The 27,788-nt window shown below is 32.8% G+C and overlaps 3 protein-coding genes across 3 annotated transcripts; all 3 read left to right on the top strand.

Moving 5' to 3' along the window:
• Positions 1–7,094: 7,094 nt before the first annotated feature.
• Positions 7,095–8,029, top strand: LOC109019363 (major allergen Pru ar 1-like). Its single transcript, XM_019001642.2, has 2 exons — positions 7,095–7,408; positions 7,515–8,029. The coding sequence occupies exons 1-2, from the start codon at positions 7,225–7,227 to the stop codon at positions 7,811–7,813; spliced, it is 483 nt and encodes a 160-aa protein (XP_018857187.2). The 5' UTR covers positions 7,095–7,224; the 3' UTR covers positions 7,814–8,029.
• A 1,839-nt stretch (positions 8,030–9,868) lies between these two features.
• On the top strand, positions 9,869–17,207 carry LOC109019365 (26S proteasome non-ATPase regulatory subunit 14 homolog). Its single transcript, XM_035691363.1, has 7 exons — positions 9,869–10,112; positions 10,413–10,590; positions 11,377–11,458; positions 13,255–13,431; positions 13,510–13,677; positions 15,030–15,291; positions 16,892–17,207. Exons 1-6 carry the CDS (start codon positions 9,971–9,973, stop codon positions 15,219–15,221), a joined length of 939 nt encoding a protein of 312 aa, XP_035547256.1. The 5' UTR covers positions 9,869–9,970; the 3' UTR covers positions 15,222–15,291; positions 16,892–17,207.
• Positions 17,208–24,175: 6,968 nt separating this feature from the next.
• LOC109011369 (major allergen Pru ar 1-like) lies at positions 24,176–25,095 on the top strand. Its single transcript, XM_018992532.2, has 2 exons — positions 24,176–24,414; positions 24,560–25,095. Exons 1-2 carry the CDS (start codon positions 24,231–24,233, stop codon positions 24,856–24,858), a joined length of 483 nt encoding a protein of 160 aa, XP_018848077.1. The 5' UTR covers positions 24,176–24,230; the 3' UTR covers positions 24,859–25,095.
• The last annotated feature ends 2,693 nt before the right edge of the window (positions 25,096–27,788 follow it).

The following is a 27,788-nucleotide window of genomic DNA, read 5'->3' on the forward strand; positions in this document are numbered from 1 at the left end:
CATATATAACAATTGTTCATGTCCCACGTACTCTTCCATTATTATTGATGATCTATTCAGATGAAACCTCGTTTGTCGAAAGGCGCCGGCGTACTGTAAATGACCGACTACCATTAATTTGGGATATATACTACATGAAATTCACAAAAATGATTACTAGTATTGCTGTGTTCAGGGATATATATGACTGCTTCCAAATCCTTCTTCATCGTCCTGAAACATTACTATAAGAAAATTACATATTTGCGATTATTTAACTCCAGCCAAATGATTAATTGTAATTAAAATTGATTACAAATAGTCTTTTAGTTACAATAAATATAAGAATTAATGACAAACAAGAGAAAGGAATTAGACATGCATGACCCATGCACCAGGTCACAGATTTTGCTAATAAACTGACAGATTTCGAAACAATATTTCTTTATCATTCTCAAGCATAATAAATCGATTATGGATGAACCATCTAGCTAATTACCGACTTTTCGTCAAAATCTTCACACAAAAGATAAATATATATTGTTTTTTATCTTGAGTTTTGGCTAATCATGTGTCATGTCGACTTATGTGACAAAAAATGATAACTTATATGTGAAGAGTTGGTATTCTATATCTACTTGGGTAGTGAGGTGATTTCAGATATTATGTAAATAGTAGTAAAATAATAATAAAAAAATAATGATAAAATATTGAATAATAATAGATTCATAGTAGTAAAAAGTAATGAAAATTAACAAGTAAAAAATAATAATAAAATAATAAATAGTAATGTTACCCAAACGGAGCCTTAATAATATCGAGACATTCTACATTAATTAATAAACTGATTATTAATGTATTTGACCTTTTCATATTGCTAAACACGACACCATCTTTATCAAAAGGGTGCGGCTACTCTGCCGCCCCATCTTGACCGCTGGGCGGTAAAGTAGTTTTTTTTTTTTTTTTCACATTTTTTAATATATTTAAATATATTTAAAAAATAAAAAAAATACATAAATATATTTAAAATCACTTCTTTAATCACTAAGTAAAAAAAATAAAAAATAAAAAAATAAAAAAAGACAAGCGGTCAAATAGAGGTGTCAAATAAAGTGGGCATAATAGTATTTTCCTTATCAAAATCAAAAGGGTTTCTAAAATTTCTGGATAAGTGAAAAGGACTTGTCTGATCAGAAAAAAAGACAAAAAAAAAAAAAAAAAAGAAAAAATAAAGAAAAAAGAAAAAAAGAAAGAGAGATGGAGAGATCAGAGATGTTTGTTGGTAAGAGGACTTAGATAACAAGCATTGTTAAATGAGTAATGCAAGTTATAAATAAACAAGTTTTGCCGTAGATTGTTTTTAAGATGAGATTCATTTTTTAACAAATGAACCGTACGAAATTTATCTATTTAAAATTTATATAAATAATTTCTCTTATTAAATAATTGATCATGTATTCTCTAATTCCTAATTCGAGAAAAACACTCTTTTAGGCTCATAAGTTTTTTCCTTTGGACCCTTTTTCCCTAAAATTGATATAATATACTTTCCTATCTTTTTTTTTATATCATTCTAAGGACCTTGTTATTAAGTACAGTGCTACCACAAAAAATTATTTTTTTTATAATGAATACAAAAGTTGATAAGTAGGGCTACCTCATAGTGAGATAAGATTAATGAAATTATGGCAAATTCTTGGTACAGTACTACTGGTCCATCGTGTACGAGTGTCCTTGTACACGGATCCATATACAAATCAAAACCCTTTTCTTATGATTTCTGTACGTATATCTTTTTTCACCATTCCAGAAATTAAACATCTGAAAGTAAAAAGGAAAGGAAAAAAAAGAAGAAAAAGGAAATTCGTTGGACGGCGAAACATGCGTTGTCACTTTATAAGTCCCCTTTTATAATTGACTTCGTTTTTAATACTTGTATTGAAAGAAGAAATTTTATTGGTGGGATTTGTTGGCTGGCTAGCAGCAGCCATCCTTGAATCAAAGACGTACGTTAATATTCAAGTCTTGGAAAATTGCAAAATGCTGCAGAGTATATATATAGTTGACATAAATTAAGTTCAAACTACGAAAGTACTATACATGCAAGCTATTTTTACCCTTATTTTCTTAATTACTATGATCATGGTTAGCCCTAAGTACTATTTGAGCATTAAGTTACGTAGAAAGTGCTATTTACTTTAATATTCATGAAACACTTGATATTAGCAAAACATCTCATGGAATCAGTACTTGGGTCTTTTTTTTTTTTTTTTTTCGAATTCTTCTTATTAAATTTAAATATTTCTAGAAGGTGCTTTTCTTTGACCAATTTAAAAACGATTCTCTTAGAAAATCAAGTTCCAATTAATTCGTAGTGGGACACCCAAACGAATATTTGAAACTACTCAACTTCTAGGTGTAGAATAAAAAAACACTTTCATACTACAAGCTAAGGTAACCTTGATCAGTACTAGTCTCAGTCTATACATATACAGTTCTGCTAGGTACAAGTAATCTTGTGTACCGATTGCTGACGTGGCTTATTATATTAAGAAAAAAAATGAAAAACAAAACATGAAAGGAGAAGAAGACATACACTCGGAAGCTTTAGGCCAGACCAGAGATGCTAGCAGAAGAAATCCAAGGCCACGCCCAAGTCTTTTGAACCCGAAGACATACACAGAAGGCCAGACCAAATTGGAACGGCCTGCAGGAGAAAATAGGACACGCCCAACTCCTCCATTTCACCATCAAATCCCCTTCATTAGGTAAAAGCAATATTCCCCTTCGCAGAAATATTTTCCGTTGAAATTTGTTTTTTTTTTTTTCAAATAGACAAGGTTACATGTCCACGATTGACCCATTCCCAATTTTATTAAAAAACCATCACTCATGTTGGAAGAATACCGTGGCAACAACCAAGTCCCAAGGGATTAACAAATAAACAATGATCAATTCTATACCTATTCTCAACACCAACAAAAAATAAAAGACAACACCTATACAAAAATAGGATCCAAAAATAGCAGCACTGCTACCCGAAAATAAATACTTATTTCTCTCGCAAATAAGGCATTCTCAATTTGTCCAATCTATACCAACCTCTTACGTCTTTGGGAAGTTTCCCATCCATTCTAAACATCTTATTCTCCCCCTTAGCACCACTTTTTGCAAAATAATCCGCAACATTATTCACTTCCCTAAAACAATGACGAATAGTGAAATCAAACTCCTCTAAGAGAATCAACAAGTTTTTCCAAAAATTCCAAAGATACCAAACTGTACACCTGTTAGACAAAACCCAATTCACAGCTACCAAGGAATCACACTCAATATCTACTGCTAAACACTCCATCTGCTAGCATAACATCAAACCCTCCAATATCGCCCTCAATTTAGCTTTATTATTGGAACAATAACCAAAAGATTTAGAGAAAGCAAACACCATCTTGCCCGTACTATCTCTTAAAACACCTACCCCTCCACCACTACCTAGATTTCCAAAACTACTTCCATCTAAATTTAATTTAAATCTTCCTAGACAGACGAATAACTCGAGTGTTAACTCGACATTTCTCCACAATCCGAATGTCTAAACGATTCAGTATAGCGAACTAGACAGACGATTAACCTTAGAAACCTTCTCAGCCACTACACAAACCCAATATTTAATTGAGTTCCAAACCACACCCAACCTCTCAAGTTTCCCTTCTATCCGGGCTACACACCGCCTCCTCCACAACCTCCAAACCACAATAATAGGAATAGTGCTAATAATAGTACCAACTTGTGACTGCCGTGATGCTCTATTGAACCATGCTTGAATTCTTTCATGCCATCCTTGTTGGGGCATAAACGGAATGGAAATTTCAATCGAGACTTTGCACCACACAACTCTTGCAAACTGACCACTGCCCAACACATGCTCTAAGTCTTCCACCATGCTCCTGTCACAACAATTACAACAAGAAACTAAAGGAATGCCAATTTTTTGTACCTGATCATCAACACTTCAGCAACCAAAAACTGCCTTCCACATGCATAGAGACATCTTCTTTGGGAGCAACTTATTCCATATCCATGATATCCATGAAGCCCACTCAAGCCTCGGCATTCTGATTCGAAGAAGATCCCAGGCTGACTTTATTGAGAAGATTCCATTTTTATCCGGCAACCATATCAGTAAATCTTTATTTTCCTTCAAAGACCCCACCGTTGCCATCACATTTGTTGCCAACTGATCACCTAACATTTCTTGCAACCTGTCCACATCCCAGGCATCTCTAATGATCAACTCTCGGATTTTTATTTCTGGACTTGAAACCTTGTCAACCAAGCCATGTAAAGGACCTCTCTCCAAGAACTTATCTAAGGAATCCCCTCAACAACTTTCTTCCAGAACAGTGACCTTGACAAACCCCTCAAACACAAACTCAAGTGTTTATTCTTTGCATATTTGGCCCGAAAAAATATTGCCCATAAGGACTCCTATGTCAAAACCTGCCACCCAAATTTAAGAAATAACGAATGCTGTACTTCTCTCAATTTTCTAACCCCAATACCCCCCTTCTCCACTGGAACACAATTTATTCCACGCTCTCCATCTTCTCTTATCTTTTCCCTCATTTTCACCCTAGAAAAAACCTGAAAACAAACTCTGTAACTTCTTAATCACTAACTTCGGCATTGGAAGAACTGATAAAAGATGTATTGGCATACTAGAGAGAACATGCCTCAAAATGATCAGTCCTTTTCTAGAGTTGCAAGTTCAACATGTTTATATGGATGGTAATAGGGTAGCTCATAATTTGACACGTTTTGCTTGGAATATTGATGACATTATTATGTGGTGGGAATCTGTCCCAGGTTTTGTAGATCATGCCCTTTGGTTTGATCAAGCTGCTATGTACCTGACTTCTTAGTACTGATTGAAAGTTTGTTTATAAAAAAAAAAAAAAAAAAAACAAAAATATTATTCAACATTATAATTCTATAGTACTATATATACAATAGTCATTTGTACAATAGTAATTTGTAAAATATTCTAGGGGTTAAGGACATTAATGCATGTCATATCCCATTGAACACATTTATCTAATGTGAAAATCTATAATTAACATATATATAAATTAACTAATTAAATAAACGTTTTTCATCAATTTATTAATTACCCTTTTGGAGTAAGGAAATTCATTGGGAAATCAACCTGCATGGTCGGTGGTGCAATTGGTCAATGGTCAGCCACATACTATTTCCCACCAAATCATGGTGATCATAGTTATTAGCATGAATTATATAAAATGAGTGCATTTATACGCTCGCACACGCGTAGCTGCTTGAAGTCATTTAAAACTTTTTAAACCTAGTAATTGACGGCCAGCAATACGACAAATAATTAATCCCTTTTGAATTTCAACTCATTCAATCTCATCTAATTATTATAATTTTTTTAAATTTCCACATAATATATATATATATATGATATAATAAATAAAAGAAATACTCTAACCACTAAAAGATCATACACAATTAATCCTACAAACTAATATGTCTAGATATGGTTCGTCAGATTATAAATTTACTTTTATTATAAAATAAATCTAACGGATAAAATGAAGTCACGTCAATTTGTGATATTATTTTTATGTAATTCCTTTATAGATGTAGTAGTATTCTATAATAAACAATTGAACTTTTTCAAATACAAAATAATAATAATATTAAAAACATAATATTCTAATAATATTTTATTCAATTTTCAACTTGAAAGCTTACCTATGATTAATTTATCTCATTTCAATTCACTATCAAAATCCCACCTAAAGCCTACCTATGATTAAAATGGCAGGCATGCATGTGTCAAAGCCATTATAACAACGGATCGATAAAGATGCATGCATGGTTAATTACGACTTTTTCAACCTTCATGTAATATTTGAGTTAGTCTTGAATCATAGTTATTTCTAATTTTCCATTTTATTTGTAACTAATTAACTCCATCGAGTACGTAGAAACAGTAGTACACGGATTTCATTGCTAAAAATATGGGTATCTTTTGAGTTATGCAGCTAGTAGTACTTAATGACAAGATTTAAATAACAAGCTCCTATCGGCCTATATATGGTTGGGAGGATTTTGTGGCTTTTGGACATCTTTAATTCGTGATCTGTACCGGCACCAAAACAATTCTTATAGCATTAAAAATAAAATAGATCAGATATTTTTTGGATTTTCTTTTAATGAATTGAATGATTAATATTTATTGGTAGCCTTTGTTAGCCACGGCCAATCAGTTTTTTGTTTTTGTTTTTATCAACTCGGCCATTGTTGATTCAACAATGTCAACTACTCTTTGCAAACGGCAAAATGGCCGGTGCCAAGCTTTCTATAAAGAACAATGTTGTATACAGTCGTGAAATGCGTAAATATCGTACAGTCATTTAGAAAAAGAGTGGAGTCTACTCTTAAAAAATTAATTTCTTTTTATGTGAGTCTCATATTTATTCACTTTTTTTCAAAGCGATTACACGGTGCTATCATTTCTCTAAATGGGGCATATCGTCCGGTTTTAAATTGAGAAATGATTTATACAAATTCTAATAAATAAATCATCTTTATGAAAAAGTGAAACCCATTATGAAAAAACCCATTATGAAAAAATACATTTTTTTTTCTTTATAAGTGAGACCCACTTTTTTATAAAAAACTTGCATGAAGTTTGTCTATTTGAAATTTACACCTAGCACTGCTCTTTTAAATTATACAGTATTCAGTTGTTTATACGAACAATGCTCACATTCATTGTAAACTAAACACATAAGTCACAAAAATTTCGCTTAAAAAATAGGTGGAACAAGTACTCAGAGTTATAAACTGGTAAATCTCATGTTCCTTGCTTTTTATTTATTTTTTTTAGAAAAAAAAAAAAATTAGTATCATGCCTACCTAGCTAGTTTGTATGATATCTGGAAATAATTTGGGTCAGCACAGCATGCATGTGGAATCAAAGTGGCCGGTTTTTTATGTCTTCATTTGATATTTTTCCAAAGGCACTTTCTTTGACTAAATTAATAATTATTTGCTTAAAAAATAATTGTTATTCAAGCTTTGGTTTGTGAGGGACTCGAGTCTATAAATTACATCAACCTGATATAGAACTCATATCTTCCAAGCTCAAACCCTCTCTAAAGCTCAACAACTGATCCTGATCTCTTTATCATTTTTCCAATCTCTTAGCTAATCATGGGTGTCTTAACTTATGAAACAGAGTCTACCTCAGCTATCCCACCGGCTAAGCTGTTCAAGGCCTTTATCCTTGACGGTGACAACCTTGTTCCAAAAGTTGCACCTCAAGCCATCAAGAGTGCTGAAATAATTGAAGGAGATGGAGGGCCAGGAACCATCAAGAAGATAAGCTTCGCTGAAGGTTAGTTTCTAGTACTATTAATTTTTTTAAGATAGTATTTTTTCTCACTTTTGGCCATACATCATGAGGATTATATAAAAAGAGTAACAAATCTTGGGCTTTGCAGGTAGCCATTTCAAGTATGTGAAGCACCAGATCGATGCGATTGACCACGCAAACTTCTCTTATGGCTACAGCGTGATTGAGGGCGATGCTCTGGGCGATGTTCTTGAGAAAATCACTTACGAGATCAAGATAGTGGCTTCCCCTGATGGAGGATCCATCTTGAAGAGCACCAGCCACTACCACACCAAAGGCGACCACGAGATCAAGGAAGAGGATGTAAAGGCTGGCAAAGAAAAGGCAGCTGGTCTTTTCAAGGCTGTTGAGGAATACCTCTTGGCACACCCTGATGCCTACAACTAAAACAAAGCTTGTCTTTGTCTATCTATGTCTTTGGCTTTCAAGTTGTTTTTTGCGCGTGTTGTCTAACTAGTCTTGGCTCGCTAAATAATGGAGTTTGCTGTTGTGATTGGTATGTTTGCTTTCTTATGATGTTCTAGCTAATAAGAGAGAACAGTATGAATGTTGTAAGATTCAATACATAAGTATTATGAAAGAAAGATGAACCTGTATACTATACTTGCAGAGTGGCTCCAATTTCCCAATAGTTGCCAATTAAAAAAATGATCAATTCTCTTCATAATTAGGGCTTAAATCTTTCGGGATCATCCAAAGAATTTGAAGCATTCCACAACTCCAAGAAACAGATCAAAATCTTCCATTTTGTGATCATCTGGTTCGAATTAATTGATGGGGGTGCTTCAATTTTTCCATTAATTGTGCAGGACTTGTGAACTGAAGTTGAGGCAGTGTTCTATATTTTTCCAATACAAACTAAATATAACTCTCAGAAGAAGAAAAAAACAATATGAATCTTTGTGTTTGGACAGCCATTTCAAGTCCAAATGAATGTATCCATACGGGCTTGATTTTGTTATGAGGTAATTACATGATAAACCCTAGTGTTTGATTTTGTGTTCAAGTTTCAAATGCATCAATAGTCCACATCCTTCCATTGAAAACACAGGCAGGTTTGGGGGGTGGGATGAGACACAAAATTCTCATCTCATCATTACACATTTTTCAAATCTCCATACAAAATATAATAAACAATTCAATTTTTTCAAATCTCAATTTAACTTTTTTAAATCTCAATACAATAATAACACTAAAACATAATATTTTAAATACTAAAACAAAACATAAAATTCTCATCTCACCTCCAAACCTACCCTTAAAAGCTTTCTATATAAATAAATGGTAAGTACCGGTAATAATAATTGAAAAAAGGATCATAAAATCTACTCATCGTCCCAATTCTCATTATTCTTTCATCATCCCATGACGTAACATTAGATGATTGGAGACTATTTATTATATTTCATTTATGAACCTATCATCTAATACTAAATTATGGGATGATGAGAAAATAGATAATAAATAGATTTTTTTCTAAACTCAATTTAATGATCGATTAATATGGACAAATAGAGACAGTATTGAATATGAATGTGAGGTCTGCACTACTCGATAGTCATTATATGAAGTAGGACTTGCATAAATGTCTTTTCCTTTTTAAAATTAAATAATTTAATTTAATGAAACAATCAAAGATAATTTCTATTGTTTTATACTATTGACCTATATTTTTGTCTAGGTTTGGAGGTGGGATGAGATCCAAATTTCTCATCTCATCTCATCTCATCTCATCTCATCATTATATATTTTTTTAAATTTTTATATAAAATATAATAAATAATTTAATTTTTTCAAATTTCAATATAATATAATATTAAAATATAATATTTTACACTAAAATAAAATATAAAATTCTCATCTAACTCCCAAACCTGACCATATGTCCAAAGTAAAGACCAAAGCAAAGGCAGCTGATCATGATGTGTAAGACTTCCGTGACTCTAAGGGAAGGGTGGAGATCTTTTATAGTCATATTCTTGTAGATCTCAGACGTCCATTGGCAGGCGTGAAACCCACTTTAAAGCACAAGAGTTTCTTTCGTCGGTGACGTGACCTTAGGAGACTTTGTAGTCGCAAGGAAAAGCTTAGAGATATTATAAAATCTATAACAAAAAATGCTCTTTTTCCCAAATCAACTAATGAATCTTTCAGAAAAATATTTAGATATGTCAAAATCGATCTTCAACTCAATATTGATGAATATTTAAAAAAAGAGTATATAAAAAATAAATTATAAAATCATTTTATAAAAATCATTTTTCATTCCGACATGTATATATACATACGTACATAATCCATTTTAAATGAAGAAAGTTTTATGATAGGAAGTATGTGGATCATCAAGGACTAGTGTGGGCTGACCCCAGGGGTTCGGGGTCAGCCCAAGCTGGCCCTTTCTGCTCAAAATCATGGGTCTTAAGCTGGACCGAGGCGCAGTCCGGTAACTATAATGAGCTTAGCGCTACTTTCTGCACTTCAGTTCGCTGTGTCTGGAAAAATTATCCCGAATTCTTGCTCAGAAAGAAACCGGAAAGATCAGATATGTCCGGCATGGAGAGATTGCAGCGAATGTTCGCCGGTGCAGGCGGTGCTTTGGGGCACCCGCCGCCGGACTCTCCCACCCTCGATTCGTCCGAGCAGGTCTATATCTCTTCCCTCGCCCTCCTCAAAATGCTCAAGCACGGTACATCTCTCTCTCTCTATCTCTCTCTCTCTCTCTCTCTCACATTTTTTTCTTGGATTTTATTCCGGATTTAATTTATACTCTCCGGAATCTTGATTGGTTCAAAACTCTAATCGGAGTACGTTAAGCTTTTGTTCTTTTCTGGCAGTTTTTTTAAAGTGGGATCTAAACGCCTGGGATTTCTGATTTTCAATTCTAGGGTTTCTACGGAATTAACTTTAGCTTTTGGGCCTATTTGGGATATTTAAGGTCTAGTTGTTGTTTCATTTTTAATAATTTTGGATTGGATGTGAATGATAGGTAGAGCTGGTGTTCCCATGGAGGTGATGGGCTTGATGCTGGGAGAGTTTGTGGATGAGTACACTGTTCGTGTTGTGGATGTCTTTGCAATGCCACAGAGCGGTACTGGGGTTAGCGTTGAGGCCGTTGATCACGTCTTCCAGACTAACATGCTTGATATGCTTAAACAGACCGGACGGTATTTGAATTTTGAGAGCCTGTGTAGTATTTAGACTTACATATTGAAAATTGGATTATTCCAGTTAATTGTGAGTATGACTTGACATGTGCTTGATTGTTACTATGTTGCTTATGCGTGTTGTACAAAAGAAAAAGGACGTTGGCCATTGTGATTTTTGTTTCTTATGGGACCAGGTATTGAATCGTCATTGATACTTAATTTTTTAAGAACAATTTCGAAATTCAATTAAAAATATTTAAAAGATAAATGGTTTTGTGTAAAAACCCCCGTTTGCATAATGTTTGGGGATTGGTAGGGGTATTTGTGCTTGCTTCATGGACTTTCTTTTTAGTGGTTTTCTAGCACTCGTTCTTGGCTGATCATGTCTCTGACTATGGAACCTATACATCTTAGATACCATTGCCATGATCTTGACTTACAAAAAGATTAGTATAAACTGGAAAAGGCTGAGGGATTAGAAGTTTATAGACTTCACTCCCACAACCTGAAACTAATCAACTAGAGGTATCATTTTTACAAGAGTAATTGACGGAAAGGGTGTTAAGGAGCTCTGTTGTGTGTGTTTTCCCATCCCTCTATGGGGATTCAAATCAACGCTTAAGATTGGATATTTGTATGATTTCTTCCAATTCCAAAATCAGGTTTTTGCTTTAGATTTTGAGTTCTGATATCAAAGCTTCTGTGTTTAACTTGCTTATATAGATGATATCCTTTCTTTATTTCACTTGTGTGTGTGTTTTTTTTTTCCTGACTTTCTTACTTTTCTTTTGCTTGGTATTCCAGGCCCGAGATGGTTGTTGGGTGGTACCATTCGCATCCTGGATTTGGATGTTGGCTCTCTGGAGTCGACATTAATACACAGCAGGTTGTGCAGTTTTTTCTTAAGTTTAATTTTGTTCTTTTATCCTCCATTTTATACTCTGTAACACCTTGGATTTAGTGTGGGAGGATGGTGAGATCGCATATAATTATTACTAGCAATTCCAATCGTAACCTTGCTGGTGTTTTTGGAATATGAGGCTAGATGTGACTTAAGCTTTCCTTGGGTTGTTACGTACTCTAACCTATATTGAAATTTTATTCTTTATGGTTGCAATAAACATTTTGTGACAGAAAAAAATTGTATGTTTTAATAAAAGCAATGGCATGTTTATCTCGATTATGAAAAGACCATCTAAATGTCTTATTTTTTCTCTGCTAAAAAGTTGTCAGCGGTTCCCTTTAACTTTTTATGCTAATTGCTTCTCACTTTTTGTGTATTCTTTGGCCTCCCCCCCCTCCCCCAAAAAAAAAAATAGTAAATATTTCTTGTGTCAGAATCTCTTTAACAAGAAAACCTCTAGTTTATAAGATATTTCACCTTCCAGTACCTGTTGTAGCTAAGTCAGTGTTTCTCCTCAACAGCTCTCACACTGTTACTACCAAAATGATTTCTCAAGTTATAGAAAAATGCAGTTTTTTTGTTAGTGTTTGTCAGGTTAACTTTGTTAGAAGACTTTGAGAGAATTTCTATCTTAATCTGCTTGCAAGGATGGTATTGAAGATTCCAAAGGATTGTTATGACTCATGAAAATTTCCCTTCATTGATGAGTTTTTTTAAAGAAAAATTTTCAATTTACAACTATAATAATGGTTTTAAAAAATGGACTGTTGGACCTGATCAACTGTGACCTCTTGCCTAAAACATCCACTTGACCATGGCTCCCTTCCTAACCCTCTTCCTCGCTCTCTCCTCCCTTCACCACTGCTCTACCTTACTGGTTCTTTAATTGTTTTTCCCTCCCGTTGGTTCTCCCTCCCTCCATTGGACGAAATCCTAACTCCCACATATTGCCTCCCCTTTCATTGTCGCCATCTCTTAGCTCCATCCGCTGTTGCTACCTCTCCTTTCCTGGAAAGTCCCCACACCTCTGCCCCCCTTGGCCCTGCCTTTTCCTTCCAATGCTGTTGATTTCGAATTAGATACGTAGTTTTTTTTTTTTGGGGCATGATTGGTAGTTAGACTTTTCTTTTGATATAAGGAGAGGATGGATAAATGGAAATGGGTGGCTTTGGTTAAGCAACATTCCTAGGAGAATGAATGTGTGGAGCACACCTTTTTTGTTCAAAATGGCTTAGTTTTTTTTATTAGTTTTTATGTTTTACTATTGTTTTAGCTTAAGGAAGAGGTGTTGTGGCGAAGTTGATATTAATGGTTACTTTTTGGAGTAGTGTTTTGTTTCAATGCTAAACTAAATTGATTATTCAGGATGAAGTACAATTGTATTTGTTTTTTTTTTATAAGAGTATGTGGTTTTACTTTAAGTAATTATTATTTTTTGATAAGTTACTTTAAGTAATTATTATCTTGATTACTTATAATAAAAATCTATGATGTCTAGCTCTGACCTCAGTTGATCCTTTGATCGGACATCTGCACCTTGAAACTTCTACCTTCCAGTTCTCTCTCAATAGTTAAGTTTTTAACACATTGATTAGGAGCAACTTACCAAAAAAAAGGACACCTGGACTCACAACAATTCATGTCTATTTTTCTTCTTCTTCTTCTTCTTTTCTTTTTAATTTTTTTTTTCCATTTGTTTTATTGGATGGTGTTAGCTTGTCTTTCATTATCATCCTCTTCAAAACACTTGATATGCGCAAATTTGTTATCTTCTGCAGAGTTTTGAAGCTTTAAATCAACGAGCTGTGGCTGTGGTTGTGGATCCAATTCAGAGTGTGAAAGGGAAAGTAGTGATTGATGCATTTCGTCTGATTAACCCACAAACTATGATGCTTGGCCAAGAGCCACGGCAGACAACATCCAACCTTGGGCATCTTAACAAACCATCCATTCAAGTGAGTGCTGAACTAGTAGTCTGGCTGTTCTTTTACAATTCAGCCTTTTGACCTACTTTTGATGCATTCTATTTTCAGGCATTGATCCATGGGTTGAATCGGCATTATTACTCAATAGCAATTAATTACAGGAAGAACGAACTTGAGGAGAAGATGTTGCTTAACCTTCACAAGAAGAAATGGACTGATGGCTTAACACTTAAGCGATTTGACACCCATTCTAAAACTAATGAGCAGACTGTTCAGGTGAGTGAATGTCTAAGGAATGGCGTTGGTAAAAGTGTGCTTAAGTTCAAAGTGTTTCGCTTACCAAAAACAAAGCCCGTGTACAAAAGGCCACATTAAGTGTGTTTTTTGGCTCCATTTCTGGTGGGCTTAAAGCGCAAACAGCATGCTTTTTTGAATTTTTTTAATATGTATTTATTGTAAGTGAAAAAAAAAAAATGAGAGAAGATATAGAACATATCAATTATTAAGAAAGAAGACAAGACAAAAAGAATTTTCCCTCTCTTACAACAACACCCACTTCTTAGCATATCTCTCTCTTTGCTTATTCCCCCCTCCACCACTTACAGATTTTAATTTTCCTTGGAGGCTTACCGATAAAAAAAAAAAAATTCCTTGGACTCTCCTGAAATCCATCTGTGATTTTTTAAACCAAATCATGATCTCTTTTACCATCATTATTTCTCTCTTAAAATAACAAAAATTCCAGAAATTAATGTATGGTGCTTAGAAGATTGCTGACAATTTGTTAACATTAAGTTGTTGGCTTATCAGAAATTCATTCCTGCAATAGACAGTTTACATGATACCGAATTTTTTAATGTATTTTTTGCATAATTTATTCATTTTTTAACTATTCTTTTACATAATGAATTACATTTATAATAAATAAATGCAAAATGATGTCATGGATTGTCAGAGTTCAATTTTTTCTTTATTGTAGAGCAAGGTTGACACTTTATTCATCAAAAGCACTTCCCATAAAATATTGCATAACACTTTAACAAATATACTAATATCTTGTTTTAACCTTGGAAGGGTATAGACAGAAAAGGTCCTTGCCATGCTGTCTTCCCCACATGCCCACTATAATACTATCCTACCACAGGCCATATTGCTGTGTTACTTGTTCTGGTTTGAAGTTTTCCTTGAATTACCTAAGGTGCACTTACGTGAAGCTCCTTGTCGAGAGCTTGTGCACCAGGTTAGTTGGGACTTTGTCCCAGACACCTAGTGGCAATAAAAAAAAAACTTGTTCTGGCTTAGGAGTTCTGGACTTTGTCTATGGGAATATGATTACCTTGTACGCCCCCTACTGTTGCATATGCTAACCTGTACCCATAAACGGTGTGTTTATTGATACTGAAGCAGTGATTTAAAGGGAGTGACGGCTATATTTTAGGAAAAACAAATTGATTTGCTACATTGATATTGGCACAACATTCTTGCGGTGGAATGACCTTCAGAAATTAGCTGATTTTGACCTCCCCCCCCACCTTTGATGAGAGCGGATTTTGATTGATATATATGTACAGATACCTGATATATAGTCTACTATCATCTGATTATGATTTTTGTTTTGGCATGTGCAGGAGATGCTAAACTTAGCTATTAAATACAACAAGGCAGTGCAGGAGGAAGATGAGCTGCCACCAGAAAAGCTTGCAATAGCAAATGTGGGAAGGCAGGATGCAAAGAAGCACCTTGAAGAACATGTCTCAAACTTGATGTCGTCAAATATAATTCAAACTCTGGGAACTATGCTTGATACAGTTGTGTTCTAGAGTCCAGTGTTTCAAATCCAAGCCTTCATTATCCTCTAGGAGGCGATTAGGAAAATCTTTCTTGAAATGGGTATGTTCTTTCTTGAACTCTTTGGCAATCAGTTTTGTCATTGCTAGAAGGATCTGTACTGCTTAGTAGAACTGAAAGGGCAAGAAAGTGATTTACGCTTGTTTTAGCACTACATGATTTATGATTTTCTGGCATCTCTGTATCAGTTGTACTTTAAACTTATTTGATCAGATTTTATTAATTTGGTGCTGCCTAGAAGTTTTTGTGCTCTTATTAGAATTGTCTGTTAGAAAAGGACTCGATCTGTCCTCTAAACTATGGATCTCTGAAACCGAAAAAAATATGTAGATCTCCTTTCCCTCACTTGGTAAAACAAGAGAAGGTACACTAGAGGTGGGCACCCAACCCCTTTAGATCGGTGGTGGGACAATGGTGAAGGTGCGAGATCTTGAACTCCATCTCAATGATGTAATATGGCTAGGGTTTCAGATTTGAGAAAATCTGCTCAGCCCCCGGTCTCCCAACGCACACCGCACACTCTCCAACATGGCAAACCGGGTCTAATTCCATGTCATGGTTCTTTCATCCAACACGAATGTAAATTAAATCTCCTCTCAGCTCTTTTCTTCTCTATCTCTTTGAAGTTGCCCTAACCTGAGAAGCGCTCCCTCCCTCCCCATTATGCACTCTTTTCTCTCTCAACGTCGTAGGCATCAACTCAGCTCATCCCCTTCCGTGAGCCCCTCTCTCTCTCCTCATTGCTTGGCACTTGAATATAGGGCAAACTCGACCTATAGTAGTGAATCTAGGGCAAGTGGCAAGCTCGAATTGATGGCAAACTCGACCCCCATCCATGTGTCTTTGCGTCCAGAAATAGACCTTCACATGTGTCACTGGTTGCTTCTTCATTGTGTGTCCCTTAGACAGCATTCAAACCTTCTTGTGCATCCAGATTTGAGGCACTGTTCATTAAGTTTCCTTCCGGTGCTTTGTTCATCTTCCTGATGCTTCATCTTATGTCATCATTCATTTGGCTTGCCTAAGTTCTTAACTGGTAAGGCATTTGTTAAGCAAGCCACTTGGAGATAAAAGTAGCTAGGAGATTTATTGTCGCAAATATCATATATAATTGGGAAAAAGACATTCTGCCATGTTCACAACTACAGAAAGTGATACAAAAGTTTTGTGTGCTTATGTTGAATATTTGTAATTAATTATTTTGCCTGGGAGCAATTAGCTTGATCCCCATCAAGTTCTGTGTTGGAATATTTGTTGAACTGATTTTGTTTGTAATTTCCCTGTTTAGAGGTTGTTCTTTGTGATTTATCTTTTGATCCTTTGATATTTGTTCTTGCCCATCACGTGTTTGATGGAAATACTGAACCAAACAGCTTGAGATTATTTGTCCTTGCCCATCATCAAGCTTTGATTTATCAAAGACTGACTTTCGTTCATGCAATACATGTAAAAACCACAACAAAAGCATACAATCCTTTTTTAATGAGTTGGACGTATATAAACCCAATGTGGAGTATTTGAAAAACATAATTTTAAAGCTATTGAAAGTCCTCACTTTTTAAAACAAGACAATTGGTTAACTTTCTTCGTTTAAGGTATTTAAGTAAATGCTCACCGTCCCTTGTTTTGTTTTATGGTGCAGGAGATGAAAAGAGGTCCTTCAATGGAGAAGCTGAGGCCATTTCAGAATATGTGTTGTTTTGATTTAATTGCTATTGTGGATTAGTTGGTAGTAATGGAATTTGTAGCTTGTAATACTCTTTCTTGGCATGGGTTTTATATTCTAGCCCCGTGTTTGCCACTGAATGCCTACACATGATATTTTTGTGATTGGTAAGTAAATGTAATGGTTGGAGACTCCAGATTAGATTTTGATGCTTGCTAGTTGTTAGCTGTTGCACTTTATTTTTTGTCTGACCATGATTTGTTGTTCAGTCAAAAGAAAGAAAAATTTTGTTCAGTGATGGTTGCTTTTGTAACGATTAACTAGATTTAACTTGTGCTTAATATTCTGAAAAATTCATGAGAAATCCATGAGACTTCTTTTAGTACATTACAATCATAATCTCAATCACATCCTGAGCTTTGCACTCTTATGAAGCAATAGAGATAAAAAAAATGTACTAAATTCATCTTCAGCAATTTTCATATTATTCTAATAGAAAAGATATTTGTAACTATAAATTGTACAACTATCGTGTAATTACTTTGAAAAAAGTTAATAAAACATGGGACTCACATAAAAAAAAATTAATTTTTTAATAGTGGATTTCACTTTTTTTCAAAATGATTACGAGGCGTTTACATACTTTACGGTTGTATGTAGAATTACTCTTATTCTAAAAGCTCTTGGTGAAACAAACCCAATTTAAGTAAATGAAGGAAATAAATAATTACGTGTCTTATATAAAACCTCAACCAACGTGAAGTTCTAGCACCTAAATCATCTTGGTACGGTGGGAGAGGTAAAATAGAATGTATTCAATCACTTTCATCACCTAGCATAAGCAATGCATTACAAGAAAAATTACATTTATCAAATCTATAGAAGTAATCCAAAACGTGTACAAGAAAAATTACATCCATCAACTCTAACATTCAAAACTACACTCATCTACTGGCAAATAATTCTCCAATTCATCTGCGACCCATATTTTGCCTACGCATTCACATCCATCTATTCTTAAAATCAAAATAATTACACCAAGGTTGAATACAATAATTCTCAAATCACTACAAACAACAAAATACCAAGTTTGGATATAACCCAATGCCAAACAGATTACACTACAAATTGAAACATCTTAAAATTCTTCAACTTCCAATTTGTCAGCTGCAGTGACACATTATCAAGTGAGCATCAATCCTCTAGTTGAAAGCAGGCCTTTGAACTTCTAGTGTCTTTGCATGTTGAAGCTTCATTATTTATCTATCAACAAAGGGAAAAAAAATTCATGACAATAATAGATACACTAACAGCTACAGGTATACCTATAGCTACAATCCGCTAAAAAAAAACTCATATTTACTAATATATAACACTAACAGTTATGCAAATTCACAAGGATTGATTTGCACCAATATCCAAGTGGCACGCATGACATATCATCAGAAAACTACTTTAACAGCCAATGCCACCAAAATTTCTCTTTATTAGTGATAACATATTCCTTAAACAGAAAAAATGTAGTTGATATTTTGGTTTCAACCCTGCTTCATCATCAAATTCCAGTGTTGATATTTAGGGAAGAAAAAAATGGCTATAAATCCTTTTGCTGCAGCTAGCAAAGATAACAATTAACATCAAAGTATTTGGAAAGTGTGCCTAGTTATAATATGGGGCCTAATGCTCACTCTTTCCCTTCACCCATCAAGTTATTTAACTCAAATTCAATTACTGGTGACTAACATCCACTTCTTCAACTGCAAATGCAAAAATAAAGATATAAATAATAGAAGAAAAAAGGAGAAATTAAAGGGTCGAAGAGGGCAGCATAAAAATTAAAAATTGTCCAGTCTCGGTAGAAATTCAAAAAACAAAAACAAAATCACATATCCATTAAATACAAAAACACTCAATATACTAGAAATGGAGAGACCTCATTTCAAAGAGAAAAATAAAAATTCTTTCTTTCATTTCTTACTAGCCTTGTCGGCAGAGCACCAGGAGACAAATGGTGGGTATCGGCAGCAAGATCAACCAGCTGGGCTGAAGAGATAATGAGGTGGGCAGTGGGGGGAGAAAAATGCTGAAGAGAAAATGTGGGGAAGAACAATGCCGGGGTTATTTCGAATGGGTCCTGGGTAGGGGTGTAAATTTAAATCGAGAAACCGAAAAACTGGTCCGAACCGGTTCTTAAATTATGCAAACTGGTCGGAACCGATCCAGTCCTGGTTCTACAATTTTTGAGACCGGACCGGACATGATCAGTTGAGAGAAAAAAATATAAAAATTAATATTTTATATATAAGTTTTATATATAATATATAATTATATGTGAAATTTTTATATATAATATATAATTATATATCATATATGAAATAATTTCATATTATAATTTATAAATTATAACATAAAATGTTAATCTTAAATATGAACATTTGTAATTTGTTTGATCATATGTTATTAATATAATTATATATAAGATAATATTATTATAATTTATAAAATAAAAGTTTAATCTTGAAGATGAAAATTTAATTGATCATATGTTTTAAACATAAAATATATATATTAAATTATATTATATATAGTCTAATATATTATATAGCTATACTAATATATAAGTTTATAACTAATACTAATATATAACTATACTAATAGTATAATACTAATACTATTATATTAATACTAATTTTTTTACTAAAACAGATTTTTTTATTAGTGCAAATTTTGTAATAGGAACAAATTTTTAGAACAAATTTTTTGAAACAGTTTTTTTTATTAACATATTTTTATTTTTTAATGACAAACTTACATTTTAAAAAACCGGTAAAACCGGAGATATCGGTTTAGAAGGGTAACCGGTGCGTAATCGGTTTTGAAAAATACAAAACCGGTACATACTGGTTCGGACCTAAATTTTATCCAAAACCGAATCGGTTACACCCCTAGTCCTAGGCTAAAATGAAAGAAAAAGCTCAGGAACAGTCGGGTGAGTATCTCATTTTCACACCGGCCAATAGGACTTAAACATATGTGAAGTGTATTCCTCTTACAATAAACCACAATCCATTGAATCAAGTCAATGTTTTCCTCTCCTCGATTCTCCCTCTCCCTTTTTCCCTCTTCTTTCTCTCCTCTCTCCCTTCTTTTTTCCCCCCAATCCATTGGTTTTTTTTCTTTTTTTTGAATAAGTTAAACAAAAAAAGACACCAGATAGCATTAGAAAAAAGGGCCTGAGATATAAATCACAAAACAAGTATGAACTACTAACGAAAGGTGCTCCAACCAACATAAACTTATTAGAAGATCATAATATAATTTTCTACTTCTTCAAGCAAGTTGGGATGTGAGGATCTACAGGGGATCTAATTTGTAGCAAGTAGGAACACTCCAAGTCTGTGACATTCCCGTGAGAGCCACCAATAGCAACAACACTATCAATGCAAACTTCAACACAAATCTCTCGATCGGAGTTTCCAACTCAGTTTTTTTCAAAAACGTTTAGCTTCTCTCAAACGAACCAACGTATAAGCAAAATGTGCTCTTTTAATCATTTTATCACCAAAGTTTTTGAATTTACTTTCTCACATTTTCTAAAAATCACCGAACAGATTAGCAAATCGTAAATTACCAAATCAGAAACTATTTGTATATCTAACCTCAGAGATATAAATGCCCACCAAGCGAATGAATTTTTGCACACAGAAGTGCTCTTTACAGACAGTAATTTTGCACACAGAAGAGAGAGAAAGAGATACTGTTTCGACGGGGAGGTTTGGACAGGGGTGGGGGCACAGGAAATGTTTCGGGTGGGGCACAAGATAGATCTGGCAAGGGAAAATTATGATATGCTACGTCCGAGTGTTTTCTCAATTTTACTGAAGAGTAGTGCTATACGGCATCCACTGTAGTGGTGCACACAATGCACACACTACGTGGATGCCTCTCATCCATTTGTTTTGATGATAAATTCTTCCTTGATTTGTTCCATTTTATCTCGGTTTTCTTTATATTCATTTTCTTGTTTGTTCTTTATTTTCTTTCTTGATCTCGATTTCTTCTTTCTTCTGACCATTTCCGATTTTCTTCCTTATTATCGATTCTTTCATTATTTTCTTCTTGATCCTCTCCGATTCGATTCTCTGAGCCTTTATTCTTTCATTATCTTCGATCTTCATTTTATTCTGATCTTTATTTCTTCATATTCATTTTATTTCATTTCGATCCTTATTTCTGATCTTTGCCGCCTTCATCTCGCTTCGCTTCCTTCCTCATCTCCGCTTCATCTCTCATTCATTCTCGCTTCGTTTCCTCATCTCCGCTTGCTTCAATTCTCTCATCCGTGGTTTCCTAATCAGGTTTCATGCTTTTCCTCCTGGGATGTAGGCGGTTTTGACACCTATTGAGTGTAATTATTTTATAAATAAGACTTATGAGCATTTTCTTACTGAAACCTAAAATACAACTGGCGATGACGTATAAAATCTCGTTGTACACCCGACCTGCCCGAAGCGTCTCTCAAAAATGAAATGCTAAACGATTTGGTTTTTTTTTTTTTAGAAAAAACCACGTAGGCTTGTATATAAAGTTGAAGAAATAGAAGGAGGTTAACAGGACTCCTCAGATTTAATGGCTGCCTGGTACCCTGCCGCCACATTGGTTAACCTGGGTCATGAAAGAAATAATATGATGGCACAGCTGTCACCACCCTTTCCGGCTATTTAAGAATGATGTCGTCTTGTTCCTAACTTTCCTGATTCTTTCCCGTCTGTTTCAAAGCTTACAAGTTTGGATACAGATCCTTATTGTTTTTGAACTATTGGGCGTAGAGGAAGAGAGATATAAATACATGAATGTGTCTTATAGCATTTTATTGGGCATCTAATGCTATTTGGAAAATTCACTCCGACATTTTATAAATATTATGGGGTCTATTTATATATATATATATAGGTTAATTACACTTTATCCTTTTAAATATTTACTCAATTCACAATGTATTTTCAAAATTAATAATTGTATTAAAGTAGACTTTCAATTTTTTAAAACTTTTCAATTTTCCATTTCGTCTACCAGCAGCGTTGAATTTAACGAAAATTTACTTTAAAGATGTAATTTTTATCTAATATATTATCATTGACCATATAAGATATAAAATAATATATGTTATCAATTAATAATAAATAATTAATCATTAACCATATATAAAATCATTTTATACCTAAGTTGTAAGTAAATATGAATAATTTATGTACACAATAAAATTATTTGATATTCATTAACTATATATAAATTAATAAAAAAATTATTTATTAATTTATTGTTTATTATTAATTGATAGCATATATTATTTCATATTTTATATAATCAATAATAATAAATTAGATGAAAATTATATTTTTGCAGTAAATGATATACACATGAGCAGCACGTGTAACAAATTTCAGTTATATTTGACGCTGCTGGTAGATGGAATGAGGAATTGAGAAGTTTTGAAAGTTTGAGAATCTATTTTGATGTAATTATTAGTTTTAGAAATTATAAATTGAATGAAAATTTAAAAGGAAAAAATATAATTCGAGAGAACACACACACATATATATATATATGTATGTATATATATTGTGGGGCAACCATTTAGATTTGTGAAAATTGCATTTTGGCAACGACTTTTGTAATTGGGCTAGTATAAGCTAATTATGTGAGCGTACGGTTTTGCTGTCTGGGGATGGATTGTGATATCCGGAAAATATTAATGGAGCCCTCCAACTTACCTCTCATATATTTTAATTTTTAAATTTTTTTATTTAATAATTAAAAAAGTGATTATTAATAAAATTATATATATATATTTATTTTTTTCTTAATAATTAAACTTATTAAAAAAATACTTGAAAGAAAATAAAAAATAACAACAAATTTATAACTGGCAACAGATCATTTGGCCCGAAGTCAGAAATGTCTTATCGTTTTGTGATCAATTTCATTATTTCGGCATTTTGATCTATCAGCTTAATAGCGTATACTATCTTATTTTGGGGATTGAGACTTCTAGAATTTTGTCGAAGTTAAGGTAAATTTTGACGCACACTAATAGGGGCGTAATCGAATCGGATTAGTTTAGTTTTGGACAAAATTTGAAACCGGATCGATATGCACCGGTTTTATATTTTTAAAAATTGATTCTGTACTGGTTATTTCTTTAAATCGGTACTTTCGATTTTATCGGTTTCGGTCCGATTTTTCAATTTTAATATACTATATTATCTATTATATAATACATAATAGTATATAATATTATAGTGATAATATCTTGTAGTATATTATAATATATATTATAATTGTATTATAGATTATAATGATATATTATAATATATAGTGATATAGTGATATAGTATTAGTATAATTATTAATAGACACTATATATAGTATTATTATAACTATTAATACAATAAACTATAATGATATAAGATTTTAAAATTTAATATTATATTAATTAGTAATTTATCATAAAATAAAAAACTATTTTATAGAATTTATGTCCATCTCATTCCTAATTTAAAATTTGAAATTTACACAATTTTTAGAGAATCTCGATCCCATGCATGCATCCGAGTGAGGTTTTTTGGAAGATTAATTTCGTTAGATACAAAAAAAATGATATTTATAGTCATGAAATGTATAAGCGCCGCACACTCCTTTAAAAAAAGTGAATAAAAAATAGAATCCATATGAAAAAATTAATTTTTTTAATAATAAATTTCACTCGTTTTTTAAAGGAGTACACGCTTGCACAATTCATGGTTATATTTCATTACCTTAGATACAAAGCATATTAAATGTTTGTTAAGAAATGCTTGGTAATACATGCCTTCTCAAGCACTTGATAAGAGTTAATTACACCCAAAAAAAAAAAAAAAATTTGAAAAGAGAATAAGAGAATAAGATCGAGATCATAATTAATGAGCCATGCAAATACTGGTGGGTATGTATATAATCGGATAAATTAAGGTTATGATCTTGGTAATTAGAAAGCGGTGCATGTTGCGTTCGATCTAGTAAGTAGCACATGGGCCATGGCATTTGAACCTTCTCATGATAGAGACAACTACCTACATTATTCAACTAGCTATGGCCAAGTAATTAGTCGAAGCCATAGGGCACAACTAGCTAGGGACGTACACTTGCACAGCTCCTGTCTTCTCGATCTATAAATACTACCTTTATAGTCTACACCTTCTCTCCCACTCCAAATAAACTTCCAGTCCAAAGTGTTACTTGTTATCAAGCTTTTCATGTCCAAGTTGTAAAGATCATGGGTGTTGTATCTCTAACTGATGAGTTCACTAGCCCCGTCCCGGCAGGAAAACTGTTCAAGGCCTTGATCCTTGATGCTGACAACCTCTTCCCCAAGCTCATGCCCCAGGCCATCAAGAGTATCGAGACAGTTGAAGGCAATGGAGGGCCTGGAACCATTAAGAAACTGACCTTTGCTGAAGGCAAGCTAGTTGCATCTTATAATTTAGGGCATATTCTAAAAATGAACTGAATAAATGGTTTTGTGTCTTCTTTCTGTTCAAAGAATGGTTGAATTATTAAACCCTACTTTTTTTTTTTTAATCAGTTTACTGTCTATGTATACAGGTACACACATCAAGTACGTGAAGCATAGGATCGATGCAGTAGATGAAGAGAAATTAACATATAGTTACACGTTGATTGAGGGTGATGATTTGGTGGACAAGATCGAATCAGTTTCTTATGAGATTAAGTTTGAGGCCACTCCTGATGGGGGATGCAAAGGTACAGATGTCATCAAGTATCATCCAAAACCAGGGGTCCAGATCGATGAAGAGGAAGTGAAGTCAGGCAAGCAAAAGGCCATGGCTGTTTACAAGGCTGTGGAAGCATATCTCTTGGCCAATCCTGAAGCCTATGCTTAATTTTTCAATATCTTTCATTATTATAATATATACATGATCATGTCATCATCATGCATGTGTTGCTTAAGTAGTACTGTGATTTCTATAGTTGTTTTTGCTTTGTGGCGCCAGAAGTACTTTTGATCACCTGCGTATAATGTGGCACAAGACATAAGAACTTCTGCGCTGAAAAATTCGACAGTACAACTGCGAAATAAAATAAAAATGGTGAAATATTCCTATATATATATATATATAGAAAGATGTGCGTCATATTATGGGATGAAAAACCATGCATTGATTTTTTTTTTAATTTTTTATTATCCCATTTATTATCTCTATTGAGGCTCTTATTGGTTGATTGATACTTGACGTAAAATGCTAGATTAACCCATGAGTTTGGCCATTCAATCTTAATACTGTTCATGCATTTTATTTTAATTTTTAATTTTTTTAATTAATAATTAAGAAAATGACTATTAGTAAAATTGTGTATTTTTTTAATAATTAAAAATGTTAAAAAATATTTTAAAAAATAAAAAAACATAAAAAAACAAAAAAAATTCAACTAGCGGGCGGCGGGCTAACAGCATCCTTAATTTCCAATATTACCATGTCAACATAATATTTAGGCCCGGTTTGGATTTACAACCCATCTTAACTCATCTCACTACTATTTATTACTATTCATCAACTTTAACTCATAAATTCCACTAATATTCACAACTCATCTTATTACTATTCATAAATCATCTCAACGAGTAATGCTACATACAGTCGTGAAATGCACAAACGCTGTGTAGTCGCTTCGAAAAAGAGTGGGTTCCATTATTAAAAAATTAATTTATTTTTATATGGGTCCCATATTAATTCACTTTTTTTAAAGCGACTGCGCGGTGCTTGCACATTCACGACTGCAAGTATCATTTCTCTAATTTAGAATAAATTTTCACTATCTTTTATATAATTCAGTTTTTTAATATAAGAAGTATTTTTATAAAATAATTTATAAAAATAATATTATTTTACAGAAATATTCTCCATTAAATAATTAAATAAAAAATTCTACATGTATCCTTAGTTTCCGTGTAATTTTACAAATAGTCTCATCCTATCTAATCTTATTTTAGCATTCAAACACAAATAATTTTTTATTTCAAATTTGAACTTTCAACTTTTTTATCTAGTCATTATAATTAATTTTTCAAACTTTCAAACAAAACACAAAAAATAATTCAGTTTTTTTCAAATTTCAAATTTTAAAATAAAAATAATATTATAACAATAATTTAACTTTATAGTATTTTTATTCAATTTTTTCTCTCTCATTTTCTAAAATCCCATAAAATATCTTAATTCAAACCATTTTACTACTATTTACAAACTATCTTACTATTATTCACAAAATTTTCATTTTATATCATCTCATCTATATAACAACGAGACCTTAGTACTTTTCTTTAAAGGGTGCTACTAGTGTGCGGGCTAGCTTTGACCGTTGGGCTTGCCTACTAGTACAAATTACTCATTTTAATTTTTTTTCATATTTTTAAATATTTTTTAAAAATAAAAATATATTAATACATCAAAAGTCAATTCCTTAACAATTATAAAAAAAATTAAATATATGAGGAGTCAAAATAAAGAGACAAACTCATGACCATACTATTATTTTCCTTTTTTTAAAAACTACGCCAAATTACTAGCTGTCTCAAATAAATCACCTGTCGGTTGATTATTCTTTTATTAAACTCTTACATTATATGTCCTAAATTTTCAATTGTAAAATTTTAAGATTCGAGTTTTGCAATATTTAAAATTTGAGACATTTCTCTAATTTTCCGTTAATTTCTTGACGGATGTATGTAACAACATAATCAAAAAATCAAAATTAATACAATCTTTTTTTTAAAAAAAAGTAGAAGAAATTACGTATCCTCCACGACCACTACCGGGTGGTGGCCTAACCATCGGCCTGCAAAAAGAAATTAGAAGCCATCATCTACAATGGCATTATATATTGATCATGCATAATCTGCTAGATAGCTAATTATCTTAATTAACCATCATCAATAAGCTGCTTCATTATGCATGGAAGCTAATGACATTATATATTGATCATGCATAATCTACACTTGAAAAAGGCAATCTTTATTATTTATTTTCTGATGATCATAACCAAGTCATGGATACCTTTTGGCTACTTGTTCTTCAGAGAGAGAGAGAGAGAGAACGAAAAAAAAAAAAAATAGAAATTGCTAACTCAAAATCAAATTCTGAAAGATTTCATTGAAATCAATGTAGTAATATAATTAAATAAGTAATAGAAGAATTTCGAACTACATTTATAATCCCAATAAAGTATTTCAATTTTAATATAAGTATTTTGTATAATATTGTTGGGGGCAGGTTTGGGACACAAGACAAAACACAAAATTCTCATCTCATCTCATCTCATCTCATCATTACACATTTTTCAAATCCACATACAAAATATAATAAACAATTCAACTTTTTCAAATCCCAATACACATTTTTCAAATCTTAAAACAATAATAATATTAAAACATAATATTTTAAACTTAAAAATAAAACACAAAATTTTCATCCCACCCCTCAAACCTGCCTTAGCCATCAATTTCCATTTCTGTTCTCATTCTCTTATCTTACTAATTTAGAGTCCTGGTCCGAGTTCCAAGTTTTATTAAGGTTGAATCCACTTTTATTTTCTCTCTTTTCGAGATCGAGAGAGAGAGTAAATATACTGCTATGCATGGGATTCATGTGAGAGTTTCAATTCTAATTAGCGACACGATAACACAAAAAATAACTGTCGATTTAACAATGTAGAAATTTAAAAAAAATAAACTTATAAACTGATGTAAATTAATGTAGTTCGTAATTAAATTATAAAATTATTTTTATTATAAAAAAGATCTAACATTATATCA

Source organism: Juglans regia, chromosome 7 (assembly GCF_001411555.2).
Source record: "Juglans regia cultivar Chandler chromosome 7, Walnut 2.0, whole genome shotgun sequence".
Taxonomy (NCBI): domain Eukaryota; kingdom Viridiplantae; phylum Streptophyta; class Magnoliopsida; order Fagales; family Juglandaceae; genus Juglans; species Juglans regia.

Bases quoted from the DNA above. Each gene is read 5' to 3' on its own strand.
- LOC109019363 (XM_019001642.2), top strand. From the start codon at position 7,225: ATGGGTGTCTTAACTTATGAAACAGAGTCTACCTCAGCTATCCCACCG. The intron at 7,409-7,514 runs GTTAGTTTCTAG...TGGGCTTTGCAG, and splicing joins GAAGATAAGCTTCGCTGAAG to GTAGCCATTTCAAGTATGTG.
- LOC109019365 (XM_035691363.1), top strand. From the start codon at position 9,971: ATGTCCGGCATGGAGAGATTGCAGCGAATGTTCGCCGGTGCAGGCGGT. The intron at 13,432-13,509 runs GTGAGTGCTGAA...TTCTATTTTCAG, and splicing joins TTAACAAACCATCCATTCAA to GCATTGATCCATGGGTTGAA. The intron at 13,678-15,029 runs GTGAGTGAATGT...TGGCATGTGCAG, and splicing joins CTAATGAGCAGACTGTTCAG to GAGATGCTAAACTTAGCTAT.
- LOC109011369 (XM_018992532.2), top strand. From the start codon at position 24,231: ATGGGTGTTGTATCTCTAACTGATGAGTTCACTAGCCCCGTCCCGGCA. The intron at 24,415-24,559 runs GCAAGCTAGTTG...CTATGTATACAG, and splicing joins GAAACTGACCTTTGCTGAAG to GTACACACATCAAGTACGTG.